At 33.5% G+C, this 21,151-nt stretch overlaps 1 protein-coding gene across 7 annotated transcripts in view; it reads left to right on the forward strand.

The window, feature by feature from the left end:
• The window catches only part of LOC129943113 (mitogen-activated protein kinase kinase kinase kinase 5), a 206,567-nt gene that overhangs the window by 95,384 nt on the left and 90,032 nt on the right, over positions 1-21,151 (forward strand). For all 7 annotated transcript variants that reach the window (XM_056052347.1, XM_056052348.1, XM_056052349.1 and 4 more), the window contains exon 2: positions 9,372-9,792. In XM_056052347.1, coding sequence (XP_055908322.1) covers positions 9,372-9,792 — 421 coding nt within the window. The remainder of the gene's footprint in view (positions 1-9,371; positions 9,793-21,151) is intronic.

Consider the following 21,151-nt stretch of genomic DNA (forward strand, 5'->3'; position numbering starts at 1 on the left):
ACAATTGACATTACCAAGATGACACGATTTAGGAATTTATGTTGGGTTTGCCATCCTGAGCTAGTCCAAACCGATGTTCCTGACCATTAAGTTCTTTAAAAAAATAAAGCCGGTTAGATCACCCTCTTTTAAAAACAATTAATGATCCTACCACTTTCTTCCTTCATACAACATTGGGTGGGTTTTCAGACTTCCAAACCCCAAAAATCGACATTTTGTTAGTTAACGTAAATGTCTAATTCAAGGAAAGATGCTTTAAGGCCAAAACTACGCTACAATAACGAAAGTAGATGCACGTGAGCCACAAAAATGAAAAGTAAGTAAACTTGATGACGGCACATTTGTATTGGTCTATAACCCATAAATGTTCTTTTAGACAGTAATCTCAGAATAATCGGTTAGAATTGAGTTCCATGTCCCTAGCAGCAAGCTGTTCGGTCACACACTTAGAAGAAGTGGATAGCGGAATAAACAGGGAAAGGAAGAAGCATTTCAGAACTTACAAATTACGAGACGTTTCTTTGCTCGAGGTGTTAATTGTTATCGGGGATTCTATCCTTTAAAATTGTACACAAGATTGGTACTTAAACTCAGTAAAGGAAAAAACGTACTGGTGTTGATTCCCTATATAAACTACAGGGTTATCCATTTTGCGGTTTCAAAAGTAAACGTAAATAAAACACATCAAATATTTATTTGTTCATGATATATTTTTTTATTATAAGGTTTGAACGTTGACATTATGTTTCAAACACCACCACTTTAATAATTACCACGCGAATTGTTGCAAGCATCAATTATTTTGAAGTAATTTCTACCACTTTTTGACACATATTAAGCGGTATCTCAGCCGTAACTTGACGAATGTTGGTTTTTAAGTGCTCAAGAGATAAAGGTTTATCTGGATAAAAACGGTCTTTCGCGTAGCCCACAACAAAAATTCAGCGGTGTCAAATCGCATGATCTTGGTGGCCAGTTGGTATTGGTACGATGAGAAATTACCCGAACAGAAAATGTGTCTTGCAACAAAGCCATAATCGCTCAAGTTGTGTGGCATGTGGTACCATTTTTTTGGTACTATATATTTTCCAAGTCGTACTCTTTAATAGCAGACAAAATACAGTCAGTTATCATATGGTGGCTTCATTGTTTATCTCACCGAACAGTGGAACAAATCTTAACATCGTTTTGGAGAAATTAAGATTATTGCTTGATTTTTCATAGGCATTTGATAGAGTTTGGCCTCAAGCTCTTTTATCGGAAATGAGTGCTTTTGGTATTGATGAATCTCTTTTTTGTTGGGTTAGAAATTACCTTTCTGACCGTTCCAGTAGTATTGGACGGATTCAAATCTGATATCCTCAAAATAAACGCTGGTGTGCCCCAGGGCTCTGTTTTGTCTCCGACACTTTTCCTTATATTCATCAATGATCCTTTGTCTGAAACTTCTAACCCACTACATTGTTTCGCTGATGACAGTACCCTCTGATTTTCATATTCGTTTTTATATTCTTATCCTTGTTCTTCGGATGTGAACTACCAACTGCAGACTATGATAAGCTCATCAAATTCAGATCTTGACAGCATTGTTCAATGGGGATTCAAAAACCGTGTAGAAATTAATGCTTCGAAAACTCTACTATCTAAAAAGCATAACCCTCCCCAAATGCCACTATCTATGGGTGGTACTTGCATCGAATAGACTGAACAACTTTCAATTCTAGGTATGTGCATCACAAACAACTTGTTGTAAAATGATCACATATTCGACATTGCCAAAAATACTGCTAAGTGTTTAGGTTTATTAAGACGGTGCAAAAAGTTTTCTAAACCTTCTGATCTGGCTATAATTCAAAAGCTTTAATTCGTCCTAAACTCGAGTATAACTTACTTATTTGGGCTGGAGCCGCAATAACGTACTTGAGTCTTCTAGATAGAATTGAAAAAAACAGATCTATAAATGATAGGAAATCGTTGTCTCTCCGAGACATTTGCTTCTCTTGAACACCGCCCGCCGCAAGGTCTCATGCCTGTCATTGCTCTAGCGAAATAGCCAGTTGGATTCCTCCCCTTAAACAATTCAACCGTAATACCCGTACTGCTAGGAATGCCCCTCAGTTTACCCTTGAGCCCGGACGTACTGTTAATTACAGAGATTCTTTCTTTAGCCGCACTACGCGAATGTAGAATGCTTTTCCTGACTCAATATTTCCCACTCATTACAATATGCAGATATTCAAAACCAATGTGCATCGGTTTCGTCTTTCTAAACCAATCCACTTTCTTAATCAATGGGTATTCATAACCCCTTTAATGCGCGCACAATTTACAAAAAAAATATGATCCTAACGCTCCGAATTGACGGTGTCAGTCGTTCCATCGTCGTTTTCGAAGTAGTAAGGTCCAATCATCACATCTCCGGACCAAGGAGCACACCAAACAATGACTTTTTGTGGATTTATTAACCTCTCTTCAATTACTTCAGGATTCTCAGAACCCAAATACGACCTTGTGGGTATGACCGAATGAGAAATGTGCTTCGCCGTTGAAGAATGGTCAGCTGGCTTCAGTTGTCGTGTGAGCTTGACTTTATATGAATGTTGGTGTAGATCCAAACACAAAATACGCCATAATGTGCCGTAAGACCGTTCTAATTCCTGAAAACGAAGAGGAATCGACACATTCGGGTATTTGATAGCCATAATCTCCTCTTAAATCAAGATATGTGCAGAAACACTATTTTTGTACTTAGTTTTATAAATTTGTATGCGTTGTGCGTTCCATTTTCGTAAATGTCAGACTTTCAACTGAAAACAAAAAAAATTGGTTTAACAACTTACTTTGACAGATGTCGAATTCCAGCTCTATACTTTTGAAACCGCAAAATGAATAACTCGTTATTTTGTGAAAAGTTACAGTGAATTGAAACTGGTCAATAGCAAAAGCTATTGGTCGTGCCTACTACATCCGCTGGCGTTATGTTTTACTGCCTTAGGTTCGGAACTTTCAATGTCGAAATAACTCGTAATCAAAAAAAAAACCTCAAGCTGTATTTTCCTTGAAACTTAGTTTTGTTTAAATTTAATTTCCCTTTTTCCTACATTCGATTTTATATAAGACAAAAACCAAAATGTTTTTACTAAATTAATCAAACACTTTCCGTTTGGACCACAAAACTTAGTAAAATTCACTACAATCGTGCATTTAAAAAAAAAACATATTACCTCAAGTGAAAAACAAAAAAATATGTTTGTTTCAAAAACACCTCAAAGAATACCATTGTTGAAAAAAATGAAGCCAAAGAAAAACCCGCTCAATAAAACACTGCTGGCTCGGATTTCCGCCAAAAAAAAATTAACTTACCAAACTCAATATCATTCATATGTTGGTTGGAACTCTGATATGCATATACTATACATATGTATATTTCGAATGTTCAGATAAAAATAAAACTTTATCCTCACCTTTATAAATTGAAAAACCGTAGGAAAACATTCAATTCCACTAGAATCTCACTATAAAGTGCTATAGGAGTATATGAATAAATGTGGATGGATTGGATCTCTAGATGGATGGATGAATGGTCTATACAGAAAAGGATGCAAACGAATGTGGGATTGATAGACTGAAAAACTCATTCTGATGTTAAATTTTCAACCAAAAACATATTCGAGATTCTCTTCATCTTTTTTATCCTTTTTCCTCAAAAAAAAGGTATCAAGGTACTTCTAACAGTAAAAAAAAGAATGAAGATTGCATTCACATAGAATAAAGACGGTATTATTCCACACTTTTCCTCATCTAATACTTCAAAATGAATTTGAATCCGAAAGGACTCTTAAAAAGAGGTATCATCATCGTATCGTCCTCCACCTCCTCACAGCTGAGATAAATCATTTAAGCATTATTCATTGGAAAAACGACAATAAAAAAAATGAAACTAAATGTTCTTTTTCTTTCTTCTTGGAGGAGAGAAAAATTTAGCTTTTGATGCGGAATCCATATATGTTCATACATATGTTGGAAAGCTATTGAAAATGGTGTATTTTTAAAAAACCACATCAAATATTTCTTTAAGCTTTAGTCGAATATGTCTTATTTTAAATTTGTGTATGAAATATTGAATTTATGGTTTAAGGAGATGAATATTTGAAATTGCTATCATTTTGAAGTAAAATATAGAAAAAGTCTTCCATTTTTTTTCATTTATGTACGTCACTCAATCATCCAGGCAGGGTCCTTGTTGCTATCCTAGGCCAGGGCTATTAAAAAATTCAATTTACTTTCACATATTATGGGGTAGTGTAGTGTGCCTGTGCATCCATCAGTCAGCCTATTCATACTGAAGATAGTCCCATTAAATCGTTGGAAGTTGAAATATGATGTACCTAAAATGGTCGTCCATTATATCCTAGAAAACGTTATATTTTATATAAAAACCCTCGTATACTTTATCATCTTGTCTATCTACGTATATATGCACTGGAAGAAATATTTTGACAGTTTTTATTTTGGTGGAATTTAATTTAAATTTTTATGTGAATTTTGGTCTTATTTATGGGTAAATATAGTAAAAGGTAGTGAAGTGCTTAAAATTTCAAAATTCCTCCACCAAACCTTTTTGTTTTAAGAGTATTTGTTTGTAATGTAAAGATAAAATTAAAAATATACTGAAGCTAAATTACAGAAATTATTTTTCCTACTTTTGTAGTTGTAACAAAGCGTTACGATTCTCCTCTATCATCCGAAAAATAAAGCAGTAAAACATAACAAAGCATCACTTTTGAATACTCATATAAAATTGCCGAGGAAATATTTATGGTATAGCTTTTACCATTAACCTGCTTTCAATTCAAAGTGACTTTTCACAGAATATTTTTAAAAAGGGAGGTGAAATTTTAACAAAATAAAAATCGTCTTCAGGTAAACACAAAGCTTAAGTACCAATTCTGTGTACATTATGGCTGAAATACAAACGCGCTTCAGGTTCGGCTTCATCTGCGTTATGATAGGCCCACTTCAAGATCGCTTTCGATTTGAATGACATTTCTAAAATGGCACTTCTAAGTTCTATTATCGGCTTTTATTTTTTCTTAATAGTGTGTTTTGATTTTTCGTGCAGTAAAAAAATGAATTTTGAAATCGAATAAATTAAATTTATCGCGGAAGAAGCTTACACAGCCTATAATCACTGTTGTCAGTTTGGTTTACGACCAAATTTGTTCATAATTTTCTTACTGGTCGCATGGTCATTTCTAATTGCATTTGGTCCCTTTTTTTAAGAAATTGAAAAAAATAACTCGACTCTATTCTCAAAAATAACATGCAAACGTAAAACGAAAGGCAGACTTCATTTTGATACCATTTACAATATAAAGCTGGCCAAAGAGCTTCAAGATAAAAAAAAATAACCATAGCGTTTGGTCTGCAAAAACATCTCCTGACATAATGTTAACATATTGTGATTTTTAAAAAAAGAGGATGAGGTGCGACCCACACTGATAACTTCCCATCCCGTCTGCCGCTTTGTCTTGCTTAAATAATGTAATAACCAACAATACTTTGAATATGATGAAATAGTTTGATTTTAAAACCTTTTTTGTTAACGAGATTTTTTAGTAAAAAAAAAAAACAATTTTTACCAATTTAAGTAGCATTTACGTACCATTTTTAGTAGATTTAAATTTGTATGAAAAACTGGCTGTTGGGTTTTTATAAAAAAGATTACGGAATGTCGGAAAAAAATATTTTTGAAAGAAATTAGTTTGAAGCCAATATTTTTTTTAATGTTTGAAAAGTAAATTTTTACCAATTTTTAGTAATGTTTTTTTTTTTTGTTGGGTTCTTACATTTCATACAAAAAAACTGTAAATTCCATTTTTCTTTAAATTTTCACAGTTTCAAAAACGTTAACGTTGCATACAATTATTTTAGAGAAATAAGCATTTTTTGTTACTTAAATATTCGAGGTATTTATTTTATTTTTTGTCAGTTTTTTTATATATAAAAAACCCTTGAATTGTTTTTTTTTTCCAAAGAAATACTTGTTTCTTATCACTTAACAATATATTTAAAATTGCTGCGGTAAAAAAACACCCACTCAATTTTTATCAGAGTCCTTTCTGTATCTTTCTGCATTCTGGTTCTTGAGCTATGGACTACGGAAAACCTTCCTGAACGTACGAAGGTACACGCACGCACAAACATTTCACTAAAAATGTTTTATTTAGACTCTACAAACCTTGAAACGTAGAGAAATGTCGAAATTTTCAATTCGACAAATCGGACCGTTACAATAACTTCCTTTGAGAAGCTAAAAACCGTTGCCTACACAAATTATTATGGTCCTTTTTTGGTACGATTGGTCATTTTTTATTTTGAGCTTTGGTCATGCAATTTTTTTTTTCAAGTGGCAACCGTGCCCATAATAACCAATGGAAATCGCTCCAAAAGTAAATGTATTTTGTATGCTGACTTTTACAGGTTTTGAACTATCAGACAAAGTAAATGTACAGCAAATTTTAACAAGAGCTTCCATTTGGAGTCACATTACGTAACATTACGTTCTTTTCCTTACGATTGTCAAACCAAACGTGAGATCAAAGCTTCATTGTGATAGCGTGACAGTGAGCTTCTCTCCCAACCGATTATTCTGTGGCTCTATTCTTCTAAGGGCACCATGTCTATAGCTTGTCCTGCGAGGCAAAGCACCGATTCTGGTTAGCTGCCTTCCACCGTGCACCTTTTTTGGATGTACGACGGACTAAGCTCAGGCTGACCAATTATTCTGTAGTTTGCTGCTAGGGACAGGGAACACGTTCTCTCTCACAACTGCTTACCATTCTCTGAGCGTTGTTATCTATCTACCCGTGCCACCGTAACCTTTAAATTATTAAAACTTATATAAAGAACGGTGTTATTCTATCTCTATATATAATCTGTGAAGTATTTACTAAAAATTGATAGTTTTAGGGGTAAGGAAAATAAAGTATTAGTTATAAAAATTTCAGGATTCAAGAAGAAGAAGAAATAAAGTTGGTAACAAATCTCAGTTTAAAAATTCTAAACCCCTGCTGTTTACTTTTTTTGAGAAGAACCTTGGATGCAATTTAAGTGTCTGTTAAGACTTATCAGCATTTTTTTAAGTTTTTGCATTTCAGAACCGCTGTTCTCTTTTAGAAACCGGGTCAGTCGCAAATATACGTGAGCTTGTGTATCAGAATGTACATATGTATATGTTTTTGATACCAGTAGTGTTCTTTGATTTGTTCTACCTCTTTAATCAAGAAATTAATTTAAAAAAGTTACTTTTTCTTTAATCATAATTTTTTGGATAAATACTTTTAGCATTTTTAAATTTGCATAGTTCACAGGAGCTGTGTTTTAAACCAGACGTCCGCCTTGTGACACAGTTTATTTTTTTTCTTTATTACGGACCCGAGTCAATAAGAAAAATTCCTGCTTTTTATTCCATGTCAAAATCATATGACTCTAAAAGAACACCCTTTTTTTAGGTGTCAAATTGTGGTTAACCTAGTTGAAAAAAGTTTCAATCAAATTTGTCAAATGGAAAGTACCCGCCGTTTTCATACAGGTTAACACTATTAATCACTTGTTTTGTACCATCATTGGTCAACCCATGACATATACATACTCTGTTGATAGTTAACTCTTGACCTTTTAGAAATATTTGTATACTTAATAGAAGTAGACACGCATTACTATATTAACTTTAAAGTAGGAGTAGGAGTAGGAGCAAGTAGGAAAGTCACTATTTGTGAAAGTTATCATCAAGTCTGAAAAAAAATAGGTGGCGGAACAGTCCTTTGAGAACTAGGGTCTAGTGACATACAACTCTCAACCATTCCTTGTAATGTTTTTAGGGATGGAGGGACCTAAAGTTTTAAGTCGAATCCGAACCGCTAATTTGAGAAAGCACTTTTCATGAATTACTCTTGAAGGTTTTGCCAATTTCTCGCAAAGAACAGTACCCGTAATAAAAACCTTTTAAAAACCTGCAAGGATTGAACTCAAGACCTCTGCCATTATAGTCTTACGCTTCAAGAGAAGAAAAACATTTTGTCTTAAAAAAGTGAATTTTCCCAAAAAAAAACTTTGGGCTCCCGAAAATTCTTTTCGAGACTTAAAAATGAGATATGGGACGTATGAGGTTTTTTTTTAGTGGGACCCACTTGGTTCTGTTGGTCTGTCTGTCAGTTCTCGCCTCCTACAGCACAAACCATTATGTCGATTGAGTTAAAATTTGGAATATCCAAGGGTACCCCCATGCACCGTTATTTCTGTACTTGTGATTACTTGTGTTCTCAGAAATCAGGGAACCTATTTCAATAATGTTTTTTCTGCACAAGTTATTAAACTGTTTTAACAATATTTGATGACTAAAAATGTAATTTGTTTGTTTTTTGGATTTTTTTTTAAATCTGAAATCTCGAAAAAGGGTCATATCTTTGTTTAAATATTTGTCACCGCTAATATTTTGCTAACAAAAAATGATATAACCTCTAAAATTATTGTTTGTATCCAAAAATAATGTTTTTGGTATTTGAGCACTTTTTTTTTGAAAAATCGAAGTGGTATAGATTTATTTTATAAAAAATAGCAACCTTAAAAAAATACTACTAAAAGTTATTAAACATTTATTTTTGACTTGAATATCTTGCCAGCAATTAAAAATATTGGCTTCAAATTAATTGTTTTTTTAAAAACATTATTTCAACTCTTCGTAAATTTTTAAGAGAAATCCAAGGAACATTGGAAACCCAATTGACAACTTTTTTATAATATCGAAAACCTGCAAAAACAACTAAACACTGCTAAAAATTGAAAACAAAGAAAGTTTCTGACTTCCAATTTTTTGGTTGACCTACAAACATTTTTAAAAATATCATTTGACGACCACAAATATGAAGTTATCAGTGAGATTGTTATGTCCCTTAAGAAAACTATATCTCACACTTAAACCAAGTGAGAAAGCTTCCCTCCCATAACATAAATTCTTGTAATCTAGGACTTTGCAAATACTCTCAAATAATGATGCATGAAAACGCAATTTCTTAGCACAAGGTTTTAATAGCTGCTAATTGGGATTTTGACTACTCTATTTCCTTTCTGAGCTATTAACGTCGATTTCACTTAAAAATCTTAATGTTTCTGCAGGACTTAACATTTGTTACTCCTTACAATTTATTTAAAATTCTGTGACAGTAAAAATGTTCGATTCTCCAACATTTTGCCAAATATTTACAAAAGCATGTTAAAAGAACAATTTTCTTTAATAATAATTTCAAACCGTGTATTGCATAACACTTTTCTAACCTCACTTTTTCTTCTTTGTTTCTTCTCAAAAATAGGCAAAACGTCTGCAAAGCAACGAATTAGCTGCTATAAAAGTCATTAAACTAGAACCCACCGACGACATACAAATAATCCAGCAAGAGATAATAATGATGCGCGATTGCCGTCATCCGAACATCATAGCTTACTATGGCTCTTACCTGAGACGCGACAAACTCTGGATATGCATGGAGTATTGCGGTGGTGGAAGCCTTCAGGACATTTACCAAGTGACTGGGCCACTAACTGAACAACAGATTGCCTACATGTGCCGTGAAACACTAAAAGGACTCGAGTACCTGCATCAAATGGGTAAAATGCATCGTGATATAAAAGGAGCCAACATCCTGCTAACAGAATATGGTGACGTGAAATTGGCCGATTTCGGTGTGTCAGCACAAATTACAGCAACGATAAATAAAAGAAAGAGCTTTATAGGTAAGTGTTGGAGTGTACTTTTGTGTAGTTTACAAGAACACATTCTCGTACAGTTGTGGTCGCATAATTGAGCCATTGAAATTAAATTTTCTTTTTTAAGTTAAAAATTAAGTATTTATTGGATAATTGATATAGACATTTTTTTAAACTCAAGTGGATCCATAATTAAGTCATCTAAAAAAAGAACCTTGAGATTGGATTGTGCAGCTAGTACTTAGATAGAAATCCTTTTTGTCGTAGAACTTCTGCACATTTACTGTCTCGTATTGCACTTTTATTATTCCCTGGTTTAAGTCCTTATTCTTCGATTTCCAAGGTTTATTGTTCTACAAAGCTGCTTCTAAAAGTATAGTTGAAAATGATAGAGCCAGAAGTAAATTCTAATAAATACCGACAATAATTTGAATTTTAACTTGTATTTTATTAAAAAAATAACAATTAATTTGCAATGATCCACGTCGATTTATACCAGGACGGTCAATTTGTACTAACCTTTATGACGAATATTTTTTTTGACAGGAGGAAATCTTCAAAAGACAATTGGCAGTATTCGTCACCAAGTAGTGCTCGACTCTTAACCACTAAAACCACCTCTTCATCAGGACCAATCTTGAAGGATCGACTACAGATTTTTCTTTCTTACTTTTGTACAATCACTTTGGGGGAAGTTTAAACTTTTAATACTTTCCCAAGTTTTCTTAGACCATAAGCTTATGAGGCTTGGGTCTTCTTATTCTCCGAACATGGTTTCTTATATTCAAGACGGACTCCATTTCAGAATTAGTATGACTTTACAGTCTCTGGTTGTTTGATACATCGTATTTTGTAAGTCACGATGTAGATCGGTATTTCTTATGTACCAAACTATTCCACGAAGGACTTTGTTTTATATTTTTTGGATGATTACGGTATTTTTCTTTGTACAGCCCCATAATTGGATTCCATAGGTCCAAACAGGCTTTAGCACTTGATTATATAGCATTATTTCGTTTTGGATTGATAAATCAGAGTTGCTACCAAGTAACCAGTACATTTTTCTATATTTCAAGTTTAGTTCTTCTCTTTTCTTTTTGATGTGCTCTTTCCACTTTAGCTTTGCATCCCAAGTCATTGCAAGGTATTTGGCCGTATTGGCGTAAGGTACAGTTTGATTATTAATGAATATTGCAATATTGTTTATCTTTTTATTTGTAGAGTTTATATGTGAATATTTTGTTACATTGAGGATATTTTTCGGTCCAAGCTTTCACTATTTCGACGGCATTTTCTAGTTTTACTGCTGCCGTAGAGACACAATTGTCGGGTACTAAAATTGCGGTATCATCTGCAAAAGTAGCCATTATGGTGTGATTAACAACTGGAATATCCCTTGTGTATAGTAAATACAGGGTAGGACCTAGGACACTTCCTTGTGGTACACCGGCTTCTATTTTCTTCAATTCCGAGTATTCTTGATCGTACCCTACTCTAAACAATCGGTCTGAGATGTACGATTTTAATATTTCAAAGTACTGCCTGGGAAGATCCCTTTGCAGTTTGTACTCAAGTCCCTTATGCTAAACCTTGTCAACATCTAAGAAAATAGCTGAACATACTTATTTTTCTTCTAATGCTTTTCTATTACATCCGATATTCTATGAACTTGGTCTATCGTGGAATGTTTATTTCTAAAGCCAAACTGATGGTTTGGGATTAACCTTCTTTCTTCTATGATTTTGCTAAGTCTCTTCAGAAGCAGTTTTTCAAAAACTTTTGCCATAATTGGTATAAGCGATATTAGTCTTTAAGCCGTCACTTCTGTAGGTGGTTTACCTTGCTTTGGTATGACAATTAGTTCAGCAATTTTCCAATGATGCGGGACATACCGGTGCTTAAGGCATGAAGGCTTTCAATAGCATTTCTTTCATAACCTGGGCAGTAGTTAGATCGTAATTAATAATTTCAAGGGCGAGTTTTGTAACTGCGGTCTTTTCAGGCACTTGGCTGCTTTCCATAGCGAAAAATCAGTTAAATCATCAGTCGTTAAATTCCTTAGGAATGTACTTAGTGAGTCATTTTTGAATTTGTAAATTTGTTTTTTAAGATTGTTGCTATTAAAAGTTGTTTTATCATCTGGAAATCTAGTATTTTTCTATTTACTTCGAGCTCTTCTTTTCTCTCTTGTCTTTAAAGGATATTTTATTTCATTTTTTCTTCTATTAGAAAATGTTGGAGTACTTTCTTCAGCGGCCTGTTGCACATCAGCAATAAATTGTTCCACTTCATGGTCAATTTGCTCGATTGTATCCAATGGAGATCTTAAATTTATAAAACTTAAAGCCTTTCTCTAAAATCATTCCAGTTTGTTTTCTTATTTACAAGCTTTGGATTACTGTTTTCTAGTACTTCCGATTCACTTAGTGTTAGAATCACTGGAGTATTATCTGATGACAGATCATAATTACCTTCGACACTAATGTGATTTCGTTTGATTCCCTTAGTTACGAAAAAGTAAATAAGGTCTGGTATTTTGCTAGTATCGGAAGGCCAGTAAGTTGGCAACCTGGAGGAATAGAATTCGCAATTGTATTTAAGGCCTGCTTGGAAAAGTCCTTTGCCTTTTGTTGATATAAGTCTTGAACCCCAATGGGTGTGTTTCGCATTGAAGACTCCACCAACAAGAAAGTTATGCCCAAGAATATTAAATAGATCTGTATAGTCATCTTCTTTCGTGGAGGGCCTTGGTGGGCAGTATATAGCTGCTATCTTAAACTCTTTCTTTTTCATACCAATACTAATGGTTGTTACTTGCATATTTTCACTGGTAAACTTGGTTACTTCATAATGTTTTAGGCTTTCTTTTATATGATGAATATATCACCAAATTTGTATCTCTTAACGTAACTCTTTTAGTCTTCATGTAATTCTTTTGAAATGGTTAAATTATTATCCAACAAACAGAGCCCAATTTGTGATACAAAGAAGAAACTATTTCAGGATTTTGTAATTGGTATCTGATGGTCCACAAGGAAGTCATGTTGGGCCTCTTCTGTTTAATAATTTTATGAACGAAATACTCATTTCTTTTAAAATGCATTTTGACTTATTTATGATTCAATAAATTTACTAATTTTCATCCCTTGTTTGAGGTTTATATGTCTTTATTCATCCATTTCTAGAACTTTGTTCTGTTGTTTGGAGTCCATCGACTTAAGTGCGTATTACATGTATTGAATTCAACTTAAAAATTGCATTCATTAAATTCAGCTAAACATTGGTACTTCAAACTTTGCCATCACCAATACTTTGACCTCAAAAAGACTGCAATTTTTGTTTCAAACCATTTAACTGCTTTCGATTCATTGATATCATTTATCATTACAGATTTATCATTTAAGTTCTTAGAGCTTCTACGGTTGCATAACATTGATATTTTCAAAATACTATATGCTAAAGCGAATACAAATTTTAAACGTACATATATGCAATAATACGAAAGCAGTTTTCGATCAATCGAATATGGATACTATCAACAACACTTGCTGTTCCGCTAAGTTCTGGAAAGCTGTTAAGCTTGTAAATGGAAATATAAATCTCATTTTCGCAGGGTTGCAAGCATCAAGCTTAAAAGACTATTTTAGTAGACTCCTTAATATCACAACGAATGCACCTCTGATGCAATAGAACGATTTTTTAGATGCACTGAATCAAATAATAATGAACTCAAAAGACAACAAGGCCCCTGAAGATGATCATATACCATCTGAGTTCTACAAACATGCCACAAACGAGTTCATAATCTTACTTACAAATGAGTTCAATCAAATCTTCAAAAGTTCTTTAATTCCCGAAGCTTTTAAAAATCAATTATTTTTTCAATTCATGAAAAAGGCACTTTTTAAGATCCGTCAAACTATAGAGCAATTTCATTTCTTAATAACTGCGCTAAATTGTTTGCAGGACTTATACACTCCAGGCTTTCTCAATCTGTAGAAAATAACAATATTCTATCAGAAATTCAGCCCGCCTTCAGGAAAAAATACTCAACCATCAAAGGGGGAGAAATTATATGCTTTCTATGTCGACTTCCGAGCAGCTTTTGACTCAATTGACCGTAAAGCGCTTTTTTACAAGCTAAGTGTGATAGGCGTATCAAGCAAAAATATTGCAGTTTTGAAAGCTTTGTACGATATACCATATCTTATGAATTTGTGACATCAACGGGTCTCAAACAAGGTTGTATATTGAGTACACTTTTATTTACCATGTACATATCTCGGAATCTCGAAAAATCTAAATGGATCTAAAGTCTGGATCTATTCTTCCATCGAGAAGTAGAAACATTTCTTCGATTTTTCATTAAAAGAATTTTTAGATTGTCACGAAACTCTCCGAACTATACGCATTATCCAGAAACAGGAACTCTTCCTGTGCTAATGGATACACTGCAGATGCATTTTAACTACGTAGTCAAAGTAATGAATATGGCAGACAGCAGAATTCCAAAAATAATTCTTAAAACAATTATCCAGGCAAAAGGATCTATAAATCTGTCAATAACTGAAAGTATTCAGCACCTAAGGATATGCTACTAAATTAGTGCTCGAAAAAAAGAATATGTATATTGAATATCAATTATAAATGTTTCCGGCTGATGCGGTCTGGAATTAGCTGAGAATGTGATATTTTACCACGGTAAAAAGTAGCTTGAAACAATTTCCAGCCTCTTAGCTACTTCCAAACAAAAAATGATGTCAAAAGAAAGCTTCGTTGGAACGTGAAGGACAGACAAACAAACAAACAAGCAAACAAACAATCAAACAAACAAACAAGCAAGCAAACAATCCGTCGCATTTATAATGTTAGTATAGATAATGTAAAGCGCATTCTTAACATAATCTCTGTGAGGAGCAAATATTTTGTCCAGCAAAAGATGCCAAAGCGTTGATAGAAGAAACAGTCAAATAAGCTGAAATTAATTGAAAGGCTCAATTCAATGACCACAACTGTATATTGTGTTTGCATATCACAGTCAGTGTGTTGTGTTGTCTTGTATATATTGTATTTTATTGTGTAAACAGTTATAGGAACCATTTTATATCATCTTGTGTGTTATATATGCATAAGGGACGTTGCCAATCTGACAAAGAACAAGAGGAAGCACTGTGGTGAGGAGGGGGGCAACGTTTTATAAGCTACGAGGAAGATAAAGGATGCAAGGATAAAGTGCATGGTGTTGTAGAAGATATGTCTTTTTTTTTGTTTAAAGTATTATTGTGAGGACTCTTGGTGGGTTTGTTGAACCTTGAGGTAGTTTACTCTTGAGGTGACTGAATGATAAGAGAGGAAGGATAGTTTTGGCAAACGTGTCCATAAGAGATAATAGCTTTTTATGGAACGACAACGACTACCACGATGAAGATCGCTGCGTCGTCGTTATTATTTTTGGTTCTATAAATTGCTTGAAAGTGCCTTCAAAAATTTATACTTTTGGAAATGAAAATTTCACTTTAAATGTTATGTGTTTTCTGGTTCTTTTTTTGTTTTACTTCTATCTATCTTTTTTATCATAACGTAGGTACCTACAACCGAACAACTCCCATAACGTACCTACCCATGAATAAAAATTGCTAAGTGCTTAGCTCATATGTTTTCCTTTTTGTGAGTTGATGTGTTTTGGGTTTTAATGTTTTCTTTTTTGCAAAAGGAAAGATATAATTTACGTTCTGAATTTTAGACAACCCCCCCAAAAAAAAAGAGAATGTAAATTGGTATCACATATAAAATAGGGGTATAAAGTATAATGACAGTAATAAAAACTGATAACAAAAATATATACTTACATATCATAATCTAACTGATAGCCATGATGTTTTGTAATTTTATTGAAGCTTCTATTTGATATTTAAATTGGCAAGTTTTGTTGGTTTCAACTAAGCAAGACATTAACAATAAAAAGGAAATTTTAATGTTAAGGGTGTCTTACCACACTCCTCAACATTATTCTAAAAGAATGAAGTCATAAAAATTGTTTTAAAAGTACTATTTCACATTAACAAAACTCCCACGTAAGCTTTGCACATCTATCCTATTTTAATTGTGAGTAGTTAGAAAACAGCATTTGTTAAGCTAACTCCTAACAAATTCAAAACTACTTCTTCCTTAAATTATTGACCGATTGCACTTACGTCCATTCTTTGCAAGGTCTAGAAAATACTGAAATATCTTGAAGAACGATAGCTTCTTAACGATCGTACGGCTTATGTAGCAATAGGTCTATCGGTGAACTCATGATTTATTTCTTAGAAAGAAAGACCATTTCACTTGATATTTCCGAGGAATTTAGTTATAGGTTAAAAAAGTGCAGCTTAAGATTAAAACGTTTCATTTAAAACTTGATGTCTATATTTAAGGGCTGTTTTGCAATATGCGTATAACTTTGTAACAACCATTTCCTCTAAAAGGTTTATGATTGCCAAGAGATAAGTCTTCTAATTTCGTCCAACAAAATGAAAAACTTCCTCGCGCTCTTTCAAGTTGCACAGGTTGGATAAAATCGGTAAGTCCTCATGGTTAAGAATGTACTTCACATTATGGAGTTCTCCTCTTAACCGGAATGTGCAATTTCTTCGATAGCATGTTTCTCGGGGAAGTAGTTTCTTTCCCGGATGTCGTAATTTAGTCTACAGTAAATCATACGGTGCAGTGAACTTTAAGCTTGCTCTATGTATTGTTCTCTTGAGGCTTCATCCAGACTAGCTATTAAGCGATATAAAGTTGGTTTCCATGAGGCACGGTTCCTATAGTTCAGGTTAACATCAACCTTCTCGGCTATTTCTATCCAGGCTTTAAACCATCCAATTTGGCATTTGGCATAATGAGAGCTTTGAAGATATATTCGACCTGCAGCTTGATTGTTTTTATGAATAAGGACGATAAACCCGTTTCCAACATGATCATCTAGTTTGGCGTGCTCAAAGGAAGGTGGAAAATCCGATTTATATAAAATCTGAGCAGTTTTTCTACTTGCTCATATTTCCGACCTTTCCAAATTTGCGTAGCTTAAAACATAACCGATTCCGATAGAGGTTCGAAGACCCTGAATTAACTGCTACACGTTATTATTGAAGCATTGCTTCCATCCTACGTTTATAGCTTTTTTCGCCTTAAAAACTTTGTGAATGAAATGTTTTTCCATGCCCAATTCTTAATGAAGCAGATATTTGTATTTTTCCAACACTATTTACTCATTTGCTCCGTCATCACCATCACCTTAGATCTATTTCAATTGATCATTAGGTCCCACCTTTTACAATATTCGCTTATTTATCATTAGCTGAAGGGACTGCGTTGTATGCGGGAGCAGGATAATGTCGTCAGCAAAAAGAAAAGCTTTAATGTTAAAGCCTGCGTGCTGGTAGTGCTTCGACTATATCTTTAATGAAAAGTGCAAACAAACTTGGGCTACGTGCACAGTGCTATCTAACTTCCGATTTCGTTTGGAAACACTCTGATAAACATTGGCTTTTCCGCACTTCTGCTATGGTAGTCTTGTATAAATTTTGCAATACAATACCTCGAAATACCCTGATTCATGGAAAGTTGCTAAAATCATTCCTCTTCCCAAAAACGCTAAAAGAGATGAATTTAGACCTATTTCGGTATTTCCATTTTTGCCTAAGTTTTTCAAAGGATACTTCAAAAGCAAATTAACGTCTTTCTATCTCAGTACTCAGCCATTATCAATCTAGTTTTCGGAAAAAATACAGCTGTGTTACGCACTTTTAAACGTTACTGATGACATTAGAAAAGTATTAGATAAAGACGGATTACGTTTCTAGTTTTGTTGGATTTTTCGAAGGCTTTCGATTCCGATAATCATGTCAATCTATGTAGAAAGCTCACGTCAACTTTAAATGTTTCATCTAGTGCAACCAAATTAATTGTTTATTATCTAACTGTAGGAAGCAAGTAGTGCAAGTTGGTGACACTCTGTCAAATTGTTTGTCGAATGCCACTAGTGTACCATAAGGTTCCATACTAGGTCCTCTCTTGTTTTCTGCTTATGTAAATGGACTTCCATCGCCATTAGTTAATTGCAGCTGATGATTGCAATTGATGTTAATTGTATGCTGATGACGTTTAGTCTTACTTCAGCTGTCTACTTGGTGTTATCGAACATGGAGCTTTATGCGTCAATGAAGACCTGAAGAGAGTGGCAAATTGGTCTTTGTCAAACGGACTTATGTTGAACCATAAACAATCTAAATGTTTTGTTATTAATAGAAAATCTCTTGACCTTTCTTATTTTCCCCCGATTGTTCTGAGCAATGATCCAATATGTGGTTACAGCAAAGAATCTTGGTGCGACTTTTAATTGTCTTTTGACTTGGGATGATCATATAAATGGACTCGTTGGTAAGGTTTATGGAGGTTTCGTACGTTATGGGTTACACAATCTTGTATTCCATTAAAAACGCGTTTGCTTCTCGCTAAAACCTTAGTAATTCCTATTCTGGTTTATGGTTGTGAAATCTATTGTAACTGCAGTTTCACGAGCAGGCGAAAACTTAATGTAGCTTTCAACTCAATCGTTCGTTATGTTTTTGGATTTCGTAGATATGATAGGATATCTGATTTTGCCGCGAGCTTACTAGACACGCTTTTCGAAAAGTATCTAGAACTTCGTAGTTTGTTTTTGCTTTCCGACATACTGTACTGTACCGAACTTAAGTGACATTCCTAACTGAAAAAGGTATTTCGATGCAAGGTTCTTATTTCTCAGATAATTAGAATTTATCCATTTATTTAAAAGCCTGAGCAGAATCGATGTAAATCTTTTATATGACGAGTTCAAAAATGAGATTCTTCTGTAGTTTTCCAGATCATAAGTGTTATTTTAACAGCTGTTCTCCAGTGACCACTTTCCAAACTGTAGCCAATGACCGAACTTTCTTGTTTTCCCACGAATGTAAATTCACCCAATTTACCGCCTCCACTTGCACCGTTGATTATACGGAGGCTGACATTGTTGCAAAATTCCTCTTGCATTCTTTATTGTGTCTTTTGAATTTCTTGCTTTTCTGAGTCTGGCATTCTCAACTCCTTCTTCTTTCTCAACTCTTGCGTTTAGGTCTCCCACCAGCAATATATTTTTAACATCACCACAGGTTAAGAAATCATAAGTATTTTCAAAGTTGGTGTCCTATTGATTACAGTTGACATATGCTGGGATTATACGGTAGATTTTTTCACAAATCCTCAAAACCAAGTTAGTCAGAACTCCATTCCAAAAATGCACCCACAAAATAAATGCTGGTGTACCACAGGGCTTCCTTTTGTCCCCTTCATTCTTTCTAACTTTTTATTTATTCTCCTGTCTGCGACTATTAATCCAATTGTTTCGCTAATGATCCTACTCTTTTGTGACGAGGAGACCATTGTGCAATTGGAATTTAGAAACCGGAGTTTAATACTTCGAAAACTACTTGTCACTATCTATGAGTCCCATCTGCGTCCATGACACTGAATAACTCTATATTCTCGATAAGTGCATCAGCAACCACCTCTTGTGGAATGATCTTTTAAGAAGTATCACCAAAAATTTCGCAAGATTTGTCTCTATGCCAATCCCTGTTCTGGTGCTTCAGGAACTTTATTAAGTCTCTTGGACAATATTCAATAAAAGTTTTCAAACTGATGGATACAAATAAATCAATTCCGCCACTCAAACAATGCCCCACTCTTTTTTATTGTTATTTTAACGAAATATTCTTTAGTGAAATGGCCCATTGCATTTCTACCTTTAAACAGTTTAACCGTAATGCTGGTGCTTCTAGGAATGACCATAAGTTAACAACTGAGCCAACTTCGGCGTGCTTTAAAGCATATAGATTCATTTTCTAGCCGTACCACTCGAATGTGGAATGTCTCATCACCCAACATTTTTAGTTTTCGAGACAACATTTTTAGTTTTCAAGATGAACCAAAAGGAAAGACATTGAAAAGTCACTAGTATGCAAGAATCAACAAAAGACTGCAAATGATATGGTATGAGTTATGTCCCTAAAAAAAGAACCCTTGTTATTTTTTGTCATATTTTTTTTTAGACTTCTGTTTAATTAGTATAAAAATATTATGCAGCATCAAGTCCAGAAACAGACATGACTGATTGAGGTTGTTTTCATCTCTTTTTTTTTTAACTTGAAGAAAAAATAAAAGTTTCTAACTTAAAGAACTTTCAATTAGCTCTTCAAAAAATATATTAAAATACAAAAGAAGAAAAAACAGGGCCAAATGCTTTGTCTCCATGGCTCTCAGCTTTATATTATCAAGTTTATATTCTTTCTATAATAATGCCAGTTTTACCCTATAGCGCCTCTGCGAGAGGAGAGAAAAAGGATTAAAAATAAAAAATAAATTTTAAAAAAACTCCGCGATGTGAAACCTGAAAGTTTTTCTGTGCACCATATCCTTGACACGAATTTATTATTTAAAAAAAAAAGAAGGGAAAAATACAACAATTCTTGAAGTTGTTCTCTATTGTTTTCCTTTTTTCATTGAAAACAAAATTTAAAAAAACTATACAATAATTCATGGAAAAATAATACAACTAGTTACGATGTATTTGAAATTTAATTTTAATACACAACAAAAATTCTCTGAAATAACATTTGTCTCGTGTTAAATTTCAGAAATTTAAAATTCGACAGAAGATGAATTTTGAGAATTCTTTAGTGGCATTTTTTGAACACAAATGTGTTTGTGTTCTAATTTTAGTAAACAAATTTGGGAAAACATTAGGAACAAATGTCCTGAAAGAAAGAAAAAAAACAAACTTCCATCGAAGCATGTACTTATATGGAAATGAGTCGTTTAAAAAATTGCCTATATAAGATTTGTCAAAAAAAAAAAAACTCTATTTTTCACTTATTTGTTTGGAAATCGTTACACCGGTTTTCTTTAAATACATTTTTTTATATTACAAAATTTCCATTTTTTTAAAATATTTTTCTGATGCAGTTGTTTAGTGATTGTAAATATACGTTTTAGATTTGAATTTCATATAAAAATGTAGACCCTTTTTCGAGACATCGAGAGTTTGAAAAAAAAAATCAATATTTCTTCAAAAATCTAAAAAATATGTACACTTTTGATCATCAAATATTGAAATCTGTTCATAAGTTCCTGAGAATTTTAAAAAGAAAATTACGGTTCTATGAGCGATACTATATTTCGTTAGGATGTCTTCCTTTTTCGGCTCTTAAACGGAACTAATATTAACAAATAAAGAATCAAAATAAACAGAATTTTCCGTAGACTATGTGAATTGTATTTTATTGAATATTAATTTATAATTTGTTGAAAAAACTTTACTTTT

The sequence above is a fragment of the Eupeodes corollae genome, chromosome 1 (assembly GCF_945859685.1).
Source record: "Eupeodes corollae chromosome 1, idEupCoro1.1, whole genome shotgun sequence".
NCBI classification, from domain to species: Eukaryota; Metazoa; Arthropoda; class Insecta; order Diptera; family Syrphidae; genus Eupeodes; species Eupeodes corollae.